This window comes from Vulpes vulpes, chromosome 1 (assembly GCF_048418805.1).
Source record: "Vulpes vulpes isolate BD-2025 chromosome 1, VulVul3, whole genome shotgun sequence".
Classification (NCBI taxonomy): Eukaryota; Metazoa; Chordata; class Mammalia; order Carnivora; family Canidae; genus Vulpes; species Vulpes vulpes.
Genome location: NC_132780.1, coordinates 96213543 through 96227361, shown reverse-complemented (window position 1 = coordinate 96227361; position 13819 = coordinate 96213543). Strand labels below are relative to the sequence as shown.

Here is a 13819-nt window from a genome sequence, read left to right as displayed (position 1 = left end):
GATGTAGTTGTACATATGGGCTCTGCAGGAAGTCTGTATGTATCCTTTAAACAATTTTAACTTTTCATCAGCCACTCACCTTGAGTCACACACTTTGCTACAGGCTTGAAATTCACTCATCAAAAAGAAAGCTGAAGCTCAAATATAGTGGGAAAAACAGGTCCTAGATATGATTTTTTAAAATCTCTTATTTGTGAGTCCTCTTTACATAGCTAATATATCATCAGTTCCGATGGCCATAAGACATAGTTTCTTTTCACTTCTTGTGTGCAAAATTACTTGTAATATTTGACATGCATGTTGTACATAGCTAAGTGTTGTATTTACCCTAAATGTTAGTGGTATTTTTAGAACTTTTAACTTATTTTGGGTTATTACTTATAGATGAATTTATTTAAATTAAGATCTTTAAGTAAGATATGCCTGTGTCTCCAATAAAAATATTATTTTTATGTGATTTAGTCTCATTCAACTCTAATTTATAAATTATACTCTTGAACACTATCTACCAGGATGAAAGGGGAACTGAGAAGTAAAAGTGAGCAAAGAGCCTGCAGAGGAGGAGAGCTTTGACTGTGGTCAATATTACCTATATACAAAAAAACATGTTCTTTTCACATGCTTAGATTCCAACTCATAGTAGCTTTAAGTACCTATTTTGACATGAAGAATTGACTTTAAATCTTTGCTTACTTCATTATGATGAACAAAGGATTGACTTAAAGTTGACCTAAGTACAGCAAAAAAGCTATAATAAAATATTGAACTTTTAAAAATCCTCTTATGATATTTAAAAATCCCTGTCCACTGGATTGTCTAATGTGATTTAACTGAAAAGTTTCCATCATTTCCTTTAGTAACCCCTATAGAGTTTAGCATGGTGAATTGCCTGTTGTTGTTTCATTATAAATATCAGTTGAATAATTCTGAAATATGTAGTTTTAGAATATCTCCACTGATGCTTTAAAATTTTTAAAGGTAGGTTGCCAAATCCCAAGAAGCTAAATATATTTATTATTTAAAATTCTAAAAAAATTCTGAATCTTGGATGTTTTGTACCAAATGTGATACAGCGCATGTAACATCAGACTAAATAAATCAAGCATTTTCATATAAAGTTCTTTCACAGGAGAACTTTATTTTTATAAAAACATAGCAAACAGAACCAGTATAAGGCCATGTCTTATAGGTAGGGTTCACTTTGTAAATAGGCAAAATGAATAACCATCCGTGTTATCCAGCTTCCTGAGTTCAGAGGCTTATGGGATGGACAGAAACACTCTGCTTCACTGGCTGTTGCCTAAAATTCCCAAAAAAGAACAGTAGTATTTGGTAATGGGAAAGATAATACAGTAAATCTTATCATTCCTTCAGAAGAGAGAAGGAATTCAGTGGGATGTAGTGGTGGGGAAGGATTTGAGGCGATGAGCAGGGTGGAGTATTCAAGTGAACAAAGGAACAGGAGTTCCTGCAAGAGGAAACAATCACTAGAAAAGAATCTAAAACAACCTTCTCTCCCATTTTCTTAGTGGGCACAAGGAATGTGCATAAGCCACACCCACAATTTGTCAAAATAATTTGCCTTTACTGCATTGTCTCCTGTCACCCACAAAAACAGCATCAGTACAAAACAGGAAGGAAAACAAGAGGCTTCCCAAGAGGAAAAGTCTGGTTCAAAGTTGAATACAGCCCCCTGCATGCAGCAGATGCGTTTTCTTTCAGTCTGCTCTAAGTAGAAATGGGCCTCATCTAGAACAAAGTACCGAGTCGGAGGTCAAGGGAAAAGAGGTGCTCCTTCTCCCCTCTTGCCTTAGGTGTGATCTTAGCAAAAAATGGAAGGGGTGACATATCGTTGAAGCCCTCATTTGTTTTTAAGGAACAGCTGTCCAGGCAATAGCAGAAATATTCTCATGATTGGACAATCCTGTAGTCTGGTGTCACAGACAACATAGTAGCCTGGACTTTGAGCCAACACTGTGTCTCCACAGATTCTTCATTCTTTTCCCGTGTTCTCCCTCCATCTCCTGCCTTCTGCCTTCTACCTTCCACCTTCAGATTCACCCTTACTTTCTTGGCTCTTACTTGCATCCTCTCAGCTAGACAACAGTGAGTGCCAACTCGGTCAGGCCATAAACAAGACAAATTTCCAAACTCTAGAACTGACCACCTAATGGGAGAGAAACACAATGAACAGCAATCAGACAAATACCACTATACATATGTCAGAGTGGCTAAAATAAAAAAAAAGAAGAAATGCCAATGAGGAAATGAAGCAAAAATGTATCTATTTTTCACACATCACTGGTAGGAATTTACAGACATGTTAATAAAAAGTTTGCAATTTCTTATAAAATGAAACATTCATTTAACATATAACTCAGCCTTCACACTACTGGGTATTTATACTAATACATACAGGAAGGAATAATACAGGAAGCCTGTGTCCACAGAAAAACTTACATGAATGTTCATAGCAGGTTTATTTATATAACTAAAACTCGAAAACACCCCAAATGTTCTTAAATGGATGAATGCAAAAACAGACATGCAACCACTGAAAAACCACTCAGCAGTAAAGGAATGAGCTATTGATATGAATGTTTGTGGTTCCCAATGTTATTATGTGGACTGAACAAGACAATCTAGAAAGGTCACACAATGCGCAATTCCACTTTCATAGTATTATTCAAATGACACCACCATAGTGGTGGAGAAGGGACTCAGAATTAAGGTTGGGTATAGGATTTGACTATTAAGGGGTAAAATGAGGAGGTTTCTCTGTGGTGATGGGATAGCTCTGTTTTCTGATTGTGATAGTAACACAAATGTATATTTGTATGTGACAAGATTTCCTAGTCTAGGTACCCTTCTCCTCCAAAAAAAAGGTACCTGAAAATCCTGACAGAATGACAATGCTGTCTGTAGTTTAGTTGGTGGTATTGTACCAGCAACTTGCTGCTTCAGACAATGCACTGTGGTTATATCAGATGTTCTCATTTGGGAACGCTGGATGACTGGCAAACAACTCTGTGCAATAAAGTCTTAAGCTATTCAAAAGTAAGCACAAATCAAAATTTGTAAATAACAAAAATAATTCACTAGGTATTTTTTGGAAAACTCACACAAATAAATAATATTAGGTTGGTGATCTGTCCTCAGTGGGAGAATACAGGGTGTCAGGAGAATGTTTAATATCAGGAATGCGAGTTGAGAAAGAGCATCTGGAATGCTTGCTTTGCTCCAGCCTGGAGCTACAGCTCCTGCAGCTACACCCTCTACAGGAGTTGCAGTGCCCTTTGATTCACTTGAGGTCATTTGTGCTGCCTCCTTTGCTTGGTGACTCATCTCAGCTGGAGCTGGGAGTGCCCCTGCTGTGTCTGAGAATGTTCCATGGTCTCAGCTTCACTGCCAGGGCTGATGTAACTTCTAATGAAAATCTTTCCCCGAAAAGCCAGACTTTAACTTCTGTGGAATAGCCTTTTGTATTCAAAGGCCATTGCCAAGTTCATTCTGTCAGTGTGCACTGAGGCAAAATAACAATGTTTTTGTCCAAGGATGTCTGGATAGCAACTATACATATCCTGCTGCTGAGGTCCATTCTTCTATGGAATATGCTGTTGCTTTAGTAGATGGTCTAAAATGTCACAACACCCTAAAAAAAAGAAAGTTTTCATGACGTCTATGAAACATAATCTGGATGATGTTGAAGGGAAACTTGACAGGGTCCTTGGCAGAAGATACTTAAACAGTTCTAGATATTGGTCTTTTCTTTTAAAAAAAAAAAAAAAAAAAAAGCTTTTTTTTTTTTAGAGTAGTTGAAGGTTTAGAACAAAATAGAGACAAAGGTATAGAAATTTCTCACATATTCCATGGGCTGCCCACTAGGTACCGTTTTTCACATAAATAAATTTAAGTCAGGACACTGACCCTATCCATAGCCAAGTAATTTTCACACATTTTGTTTTATTATTTATTTATTATTTGTTTTTATTGAAGTTCGATTTGCCAACACATAGTATAACACCCAGTGCTCATTCCGCCAAGTGTCCTCAGTGCCCATCACCAATTTACCCCAACCCTCCCTCTCACCTCCCCTATATCAGAGTTAGGAATGTTTGCTATAAACATTGGGGTTCAGGTGTCCTGCTGTTTCAATGCATCTGTATCTTTGGGGTAAAGCCTCAGTAGTGCAATTACTGGGTCACAGGGTAGCTCTATTTTTAAGTCTTTGAGGAACCTCCACACAGTTTTCCAGAATGGCTGTACCAATTCACATTCCCACCAACAGTGCAAGAGGGTTCCCCTTTCTCCACATCCTCTCCAACATTTATTGTTTCCTGTCTTGTTAATTTTCCCCATTCTCACTGGTGTGAGGTGGTATCTCATTGTGGTTTCGATTTATTTGTATCTCCCTGATGGCAAGTGATGCAGAGCATTTTCTCATGTGCTCGTTGGCCATGTGTATGTCTTCTTTGGTGAAATTTCTGTTCATGTCTTTTGCCCATTTCATGATTGGATTGTTTGTTTCTTTGCTGTTGAGTTTAATAAGTTCTTTATAAACCTTTGATACTAGCCCTTTATCTGATATGTCATTTGCAAATATCTTCTCCCATTCTGTAGGTTGTCTTTGAGTTTTGTTGACTGTTTCTTTTGCTGTGCAGAAGCTTTTGATCTTGATGAAGTCCCAATAGTTCAGTTTTGCTTTTGTTTCTCTTGTCTTCATAGCTGTATCTTGCAAGAAGTTGCTGTGGCCAAGTTCAAGAAGGGTGTTGCCTGTGTTCTCCTCTAGGATTTTGATGGAATCTTGTCTCACATTTAGATCTTTCATCCATTTTGAGTTTATCTTTGTGTCTGGTGTAAGAGAGTGGTCTAGTTTCATTCTTCTGCATGTGGATTTCCAGTTTTCCCAGCACCATTTTTTGAAGAGACTGTCTTTTCCCCAGTGGATAGTCTTTCCTGCTTTGTCAAATATTAGTTAACCATAGAGTTGAGGGCTGATTTCTGGGTTCTCTCTTCTGTTCCATTGATCTATGGGTCTGTTTTTGTGCCAGCACCACACTGTCTTGATGATCACAGCTTTGTAGTACAACTTGAAATCCGGCATTGTGATTCCCCCAGCTCTGGTCTTCTTTTTCAGTATTCTGCTGGCTATTCAGGCTCTGTGATTACACAGAAATCAGCTTAAGATGATTTGTTCCAACTCTCTGAAGAAAGTCCATGGTATTTTGATAGGGATTGAATTGAATGTGTAAATTGCCCTGGGTAGCATTGCCATTTTCACAATATTAATTATTCCAATCCATGAGCATGGAATATTTTTCCATCTCTTTGTGTCTTCCTCAATTTCTTTCAGAAGTGTTCTGTAGTTTTTAGGGTATAGATCCTTTACCTCTTTGGTTAGGTTTATTCCTAGGTATCTTATGCTTTTGGGTGCAAATATAAATGGGATTGACTCCTTAATTTCTCTTTCTTCAGTCTCGTTGTTAGTGTATAGAAATGCCACTGACTTCTGGGCATTGATTTTGGATCCTGCCACACTGCTGAATTGCTGTATGAGTTCCAGCCATCTTGGGTTGGAGTCTTTTGGGTTTTCTATGTATAGTATCAGGTCATCTGCAAAGAGGGAGAGTTTGACTTCTTTGCCAATTTGAATGCCTTTTATTTCTTTTTTTCATCTGATTGCTGAGGCTAGGACTTCTAGTACTATGTTGAATAGCAGTGGTGAGAGTGGACATTCCTGTCATGTCCTGATCTTATGTGAATGGCTCCCAGTGCTTCCCCATTGAGAATGATATTTGCTGTGGGCTTTTCGTAGATGGCTTTTAAGATGCTGAGGAATGTTCCCTCTATCCCTACACTCTGAAGAGTTTTGATCAGGAATGGATGCTGTATTTTGTCAAATCCTTTCTCTGTATTGAGAGGATCATATGGTTCTTGTTTATTCTCTTGTTCATATGATCTATTACTTTAATTGTTTTACCAGTGTTGAACCAGCCTTGCATCTGGAGGATGAATCCCACTTGGTCATGGTGAATAATTTTCTTAATGTACTGTTGGATCCTATTGGCTAGGATCTTGTAGAGAATTTTTGCATCTGTGTTCATCAGGGATACTGATCTATAATTCTCTTTTTTGGTGAGGTCTTTGTTTGGTTTTGGAATTAAGGTGATACTGGCCTCATAAAATGAGTTTGGAAGTATTCTATCCCTTTCTGTCTTTTGGAACAGCTTTAGTAGAATAGATATTGTTTCTTCTTTAAACGTTTGATGGCCCTGGACTTTGGTGTCTTGGGAGGTTTTTGATGACTGCTTCAATTCCCTCCCTGGTTATTGGCCTGTTCAGGTTTTCTATTTCTTTTTGTTCCAGTTTTGGTAGTTTGTCGTTTTCCAGAAACACATCCATTTCTTCTAAATTGCCTAATTTGTTGGTGTATACCTACTCATAATATGTTTTTAAAATTGTTTGTATTTCCTTGGAATTGGTTGTGATTTCTCCTTTTTCATTCATGGTTTTATTAGAGTCTTTTCTCTTTTCTTTTTAATAAGGCTGGCTAATGGTTTATCTATTAGCCAGCCTTATTAAAAAGAAAAGAGAAAAGACTCTAATTCATTCTCTCAAAGAATGGTTTTTTTTTTTTAATCTGTTCTACAGTTCTTCTGGTCTCTATTTCATTTAGTTCTGCTCAAATCTTTATTCTCTTTTCTTCTGCTTGGTGTAGGTTTTATTTGCTGTTCTTCCTCCAGTTCCTTTAGGTGTGAGGTTAGCTTGTGCATTTGAGGTTTTTTCAGTTTTTTGAGGGAGGCTAGTATAGTGATGTATTATCCTCTTAGGGCCACTTTTGCTGTATCCCAAAGATTTTGACCAGTTGTATCTTCATTTTCATTAGTTTCCATGAATTTTTTTTCAATTCTTCTCTAATTTTCTGGTTGACCTATTCATCTTTTAGTAGGATGCTCTTTAACCTCCACGTGTTTGAGTTTCCTTCAAATCTCTTTTTGTGATTGAGTTCAGGTTTCCAAGCATTGTGGTCTGAAAATATGCAGGGGACAATTTCAATCTTTGGTATCAACTGAGACCTGATTTATGACCCAGTATGTGGTCTATTCTGGAGAAAGTTCCATGTGCACTTGAGAAGAGTGTGTATTCAGTTGTGTTCAGATGGAAAGTTCTGTATATATCTGTGAAATCCATCTGATCCAGATGGATTTCATTTTTTAAGGTGTATCATTTAAGGTCCTTGTTTCTTTGGTGCTGTTGTGCTTAGCCAATCTGTCATTTGCAGAAAGTGCTGTGTTGAAGTCTCCTACTAGTATTATTATCTAGTGTATTAGATCTATAGTGTATCTATTATCTAGTGTATTATTATCTAAGTATGTCTTTACTTTGGTTATTAATTGATTGATATACTTGGCAGCTCCCACATTAGGGACATAAATATTCATGGTTCTTAGGTCTTCTTGTTGATTGATAGGCCCTTTAAGTATGATATAGTGTCCCACTTCATCTCTTACTACAGTCTTTGGGATAAACTTTATCAGATTTGAGGATTGCTACCCCCAGCTTTCTTTTGAGGACCATTTGAATGGTAAATGGTTCTTCACCTTTTCATTTTCAGGCTGTAGGTGTCCCCAGATCTCAAATGAGTCTCTTGTAGACAGCGAATAGATGGGTCTTGTTTTTTTATCCAGTTTGATACCTTGTGTCTTTTGATTCAGCCCATTCACGTTCAGAGTAACTATTGAAAGACATGAATTTAGTGTCGTCATATTACCTATATAGGCCTTTTTTTTTTCAGATTGTTTCTTTGGGCTCCCTCTTTCTTTTACAGGGTGCCACTTAATATTTCTTGCAGAATTGGTTTGGTGGTCACATATTCTTTCAGTTTCTGCATATTCTGGAAGCTCTTTATCTCTCCTTCGATGCTGAATGAGAGCTTTGATGGATAAAGTATTCTTGGTTGCATGTTCTTCTCATTGCGTACCCTGAATATATCACGCCCGCCCTTTCTGGCCTGCCAGGTAAGTTAAGAATGTAAGTTAAGAATCTGTTGTTTCAAGCCACTTTAAGGATTTTCTCTTTATCTTGGGAATTTGCAGGTTTCACCATTAAATGTCAAGGTGTTGACAGTTTTTATTGATTTTTTGGGGGTGGGTCCTCTCTATCTCCTGGATCTGAATGCCTGCTTCCCTTCCCAAATTAGGGAAGTTCTCAACTATGATCTGTTCAAATATACTTTGTTGGCCTCTCTCCCTCTTGGCCTCTTCTGGAACCCCAATAAGACATAAATTTTTCCTTCTCAGGCAATCATTTATTTCCCTAAGCCTTTCCTCATAGAACCTTAATTGTTTTTCTCTTTTTTCCTCAGCTTCCTTTCTTACCATCAACTTGTCTTCTATGTCATTCACTCTCTCTTCTACCTCATTAACCCTAAGCATTCATGTCTGTGAGAACTCATTATTTTCAAGAGGGGGGAAAAAAGCAAAATACGATGTTTTTCTTCTTCAGAAACATAAGAGGTAATAGGTAATCAGTCATTAGAGAATCTTTTTAAGGGAGTGATTGTCAAATTCACCCAGATCTAATATTCATTTGATTAAATATCATTCACCTAGCAAAAGTGTTTGGTTAAAGTCAAATTTTAGTTGATTGTGTCTGAAAGGTAGGCAAGAAAATCTGCATTTATTGTCAGGTAGCCACGCACTCCAATGCCAGATCTTTCGGAGAGGGCAAAAACCAACATTGACCAGCATAGTGTGGCCAGTGCCATCTCTTCATCACCACTTTTGGTCCACAAGCCACTTTATAAGATCAGAAAATACTGTCACCACTTTACCGGTGGGAAAACAGAAGCTTATCAAGTCCAAGTAATTTGGATCTTGTTCATTCACATGCAGTTTGTAAAGTGATTGAAACATGTCTTCCATGATTACTGAGGCATAAAAAGCTATCTCCTTAGCTTTTCTGAACATAATTATTCACTTATAAGAGCAATTTTAAGCATTAAATGAAAAATATTGTGAAAACACTTGGCAAATTCCAAAGCATTAGGTAAAATGTATGGCATCATTTTGCTTGTGAATATTTAATGGAGCTACTTAAAAATATTAAGGAGTAAATTGGTTCAATGCTGGCCTGTGTCCTACATTTGTAGATTATTCCCATAGTTTCCAAATTTATTTTTATATTACATCAATTTCACACAATTCGTCTATGCCTATAGGTCATAAACTTTCCAAAGACATACAGCCTTATTTGTCAACATTTCTCAAATACCTCATTCATGCCATGTAATTCATTTTAGTATATATATTTTAATATTCCCATATTCCGTTTTAAAATTCTCTCTGTATGTTGTACTACCTCCAGATTAATTAAAAAAAAAAATAGTTTCTGTTTGTTGGCAAAATAGAACAGGAAGGCAGAGACCAGTGAACACAGGTGGAAGGCCTATGTCTGTTGGGCTGTTTTATAGTTGCCCAGAAACAGTTTGGAATCTTCCAAAAACTTGTTACAGAAACCTGGCCATGCTCTGCAAGATAAATAGATGTCCCAAAGCTTGTTTCTTGCGGTATGCTGCTCCACCACAAAATGGTACATTGGGAAATGTTTCATAGGACATAACTTCTTTTGGACTTTCAAATGCATATTTATATTTTAAAGACTCTGAGAAGTTCTGTAGTAAGCCTGTTTAACTCTTGAAACAATTTTCTATGACTTTTATATTTTCCATGGAACACAGCTCTGGCCAGGGGAGTATGGGGTGTTGCCATCAATTTATTAAATTATCTGTTTTCTGCTTATGAAGTATCTGTTTGACTATGCTGGATTTGGATACAGCTGTCAATCAAGACTTTGCAAGCCTAAGATGATCAAAGATACAAACTAGATTCAGGCCCAAGTTTATGGAAAAGTGAATGAATAAGTTTTTCACAAAGTTCAATTTATTCAATTTGAAGGATTGACATTTATTCTGAATCCTTCTACTTTTTTAAGTGAGATGTTGGCGATAAATTCTAGTTGACTCAACTATGAGCTTCATCATCAGAAGGCTAAATGTCCATCATGGCAGAGATAATACCTGCTTTTGCTCACAATTCTAAGGCCAACACTCCAAGGAAATTTTCAATAAAATTTGGGAAATAAATAGTATTCTGATTAGTGCTCTATTTGACAAAATGTATGGTTGGCACCTCTACATTGGTTTGATTGTTCCTAACTCAAAAATCTTGGAATCACTGAACTAGATAAAAGTCAGTTTTGCAAAAATATATACATTGCAGCAGAAATAACTCTTCTATAGTGTTGTAAGGGGAGGCAACTACCCAATTAAGCATTATACTTCTAGCCCCTTTTGCATTCAGTGAGGCCATGTGGCTAATTTTAATTGACAGTGAATCTAGAAGTGACATATATCACTCTATTGATCAATCTATTCTATCAACAAGATAATGCACAGGATCTAGGGATGATGGAATCACAGGATCTTGGGTACCTGAAACACTTTAAGAAGGATAGTCAGTTACCAAATGAATGACACATATTGAACTATTAAATAAACACGAAATAAACCTTTTTGTATTAAGTAATATTTTTGGTATTTGTTGCAGAAGCTAGTATGATTATTCTTCAGATGCTCCTGGGAGATTATTCCTCAATTTGCCAGTTCTGACTAAAGATTGGCATATGCCCAATTTGGAGGTCCAGAACAAATAAAGGACTTGAAGAATCCAAGGAGTGAAGAAGGATCCCAAAAACAAAATCAAAAGAGGGTCTTGGAGTTAGGAATAATTCAATTATATATATTTATTTTTTAATATAACATATATTATTTGTGTTTTTCCCTTGATTATAAACCTAATGTGTAGTAATGCCTATTTACTGAAGTAAATCTAAAAATATGGCAACTTTGAAAAAACGAATAGCAAAACCCATTAATGGATGGAATAATTACAACCCAACTTTTCTTTTTGCCTCTCCAAAATGGTGGGCTACTGCCTAGAGGAGAAAGACCACTTGGATCATTGTACTGCAGGTAGATCCTTCATTATTTCATTCACATTTGTAACATGCTATCCTGAAATAATTTCAAACTTAAAAAGAATAGATTTGGAAGTTCAAAGGTCTTAATAGGTTTGCTTCTGTGGATTGCATCTCTCTTTTCACTACTAGGACTCTTGATCCTGCCTGAGAAAGTGATCATCCAAGATACCCTCACCCTCATCTGGCTTTGATGAAAATTGGCTTCATCACATATGTTTTTCCCACCCTTCTTGCATTAAGAATCAAAGCAGGGGCCATCTGACATGGCGACTCTGTCCTCCTTTGGGTCTCAGGCAATCCTGCTAGCCTCGGAAACAAGTCATCCAATGTAACCAAGGGCAGTAGTAAAAAGCCTGGGCTGTTCAGGAAGACCTGCTCACTGTAAGAGAAACTAACTTATAAAATAATCAGAATCTTACCGAATTATCAACAACCTATCCTAATTTCAAATAAAGAGTCAATGCCCCCAAAATTATACATTCATGAGAATTCTTTTTTTTTTTTAATTTTTTTTAAAAATTTTATTTATTTATGATAGGCACACAGTGAGAGAGAGAGAAGCAGAGACATAGGCAGAGGGAGAAGCAGGCTCCATGCACCGGGAGCCCGACGTGGGACTCGATCCCGGGTCTCCAGGATCGTGCCCCGGGCCAAAGGCAGGCGCCAAACTGCTGCGCCACCCAGGGATCCCATTCATGAGAATTCTTAAGAGAAAAAATGTCAGCTTTACTCTTACTAACATCAACTGAAAAAGTAGATTCCCCCATCCACCAATGCAAGCTTCCAAAAGCTGTGTATCCCTTTCTAGTCTGTATATTCACCTTCCTTACTAAGAACAATTAAAACAAATATATTATGACATAATTTCCAAAGGAAATAACTTTACTTTGACATCTCAAATCCAAACATTCTAAAGTAAAAATAAACACAAAATTTCAAATAGGGAGTGTTTGGGATTATTGTGTTGCTTATACAAGTATCTGAATGGAAAACACAGAATTCGATATAGCACTTATGAAATAAAAACAAGTAAAGTTAACTATGAAATATGCTGCATAAATATTACAAACATTTAATTAAGGGGATAAATTCTAAGAACCAACCAGGAAACACTCCAAAATACAGTATTTATTTAAAAGATGATATAGTTTGTGTTGAAGACATTATTTGCGGGCTTCAAAATGGAATACAAAAATGCAACATTCTCAATCCATTTGACTGGATACATCAGTACTGAATTCCTTGCTTCTCTCAAGGAGTATACAAGATATCACACAAATATTTAATTTTATTTAGTTTATTAATATGATCCAAACAGACTTAGCTTAAGAAATGAGGACAGAACACACAATGATATTTGGCTGAGCTACAGAAAGGGAACCTAAGAAGTGACAAGATTTTCCATCGGTGACAATTTTACTAAGGAAAATTAGTTTATTAACTAATATAAAAATAAATCTACAATAGCAACTGACTCAAATTGAGCCAGGATGTGGCACATGTGACACCTAGTGGGGTCAGTGAGGTACCACAGAGACCTCACACCCTCCCAGCCTGGCTCATACTCTGGGGCCTGTGACCTGGAACCTTGCAAAGGACCCCTCCTCACAGCCCGGGTTTGCAGCCAGCTACATTTTCCCCTCAGCCTATAATCCATTATGTCCCATTTATGGGTTTCCTTTAGCTCCTTTCCTTTTAGAGAGTGACAGAGCTCAAGAAAAACTCACCTGGTCAGCACTGAGCAGGGAAGGAAAAGGAAAATGCTCTGAGATAGATAGGTCTGGGGTTGTTTGGGAGTACCATTAGGCTCAGAGGGACCAAGAAGCTAGAATGGGCATCACTGAAAAGTACTGAGGTAAGGGGCTCATCAGTTTTTCACAGACAAGGGCAGAGCTGGATTACCGCTGAAGGACATAAGGACTATTGTCACACTTGGGAAGTCACACTCAAAGAACAATACAGAAGAAGAAATGTGGAACAGAGAGTGTTTCTTGTACATTTTTCAGATGAAAGCATTTTAAGAAATGAAGCTAGAAGCCAAATCACAAACTAAAAAGTGAAATAACAATGAGTCTTTAAATAAAATGAAATATGGAAGGAAATAAAGAACTCTCACCTCCACTTAACTAAGTCCAAATTTTAAAAAGAGGTTATGTTAAGTCAGTCCAGCTTTGCATTATTGGCAATGGAAACATTTGATCAGACATATCTGAGCAAAAGAAGAGAACCCAATCAACATTTCTCAGGTAGACGGGGAAGGATGGACATCTCTCAGGTAGTGGGGAGGGAGTATGTGACAGGAAAGGTCTCCATGCTCCTCACGCTCACTCTTCATGCTCAAAGTCTGGCACCGGACACGTTTGGATCACAGGAAACATCGTCCCCAAGCACAGAATCATGACCACAAGCCTGTGCTGTGCAGCATGCTGCCCAACACCACAAAGCCCACGGGTAGCTCAAGAGCGCGATTTCTGTGTAGAGAAGAGGAAGAAGAGGCTCCACACACCAAAGGCTCTGTTTTATATGGTCTTTCCACATGTGGAGGTAATGCTGTCATCCCCTGAATCTGAAAACAAAAGGTAGACAATGCCAGTGATTGAAGAACAGTCAGCCAGCCAGGGATTGGTGGGTGGGAGCCTTAGAGATTCAGAGGGAGGTGGAGGAGAGAACCACAGGCGTCTTTGGGAACAAGAGATACAAACTTGGGTCTGTTGCTCTTTGAAGCTCCAACCCCACCATATCCCTGCTTCATTCTGGCCTCTGTTGGGCAGTCCATCTC

General features: G+C 37.6%; 1 protein-coding gene across 3 annotated transcripts in view; it reads right to left on the bottom strand.

Moving 5' to 3' along the window:
• The window catches only part of MOXD1 (monooxygenase DBH like 1), a 152884-nt gene that overhangs the window by 38892 nt on the left and 100173 nt on the right, over positions 1–13819 (bottom strand). Inside the window, exon 11 of one of the 3 annotated variants that reach the window (XM_026018159.2) lies at positions 1119–3652. The exons of 1 other annotated variant lie outside the window; for it this stretch is intronic. In XM_026018159.2, the coding sequence (XP_025873944.1) occupies positions 3643–3652 (10 nt within the window). In that variant the 3' untranslated portion in view covers positions 1119–3642. Of the gene's footprint in view, positions 1–1118; positions 3653–12148; positions 13607–13819 lie in introns of those variants that run through there. One more of the 3 variants, XM_026018158.2, reaches the window with a different exon arrangement.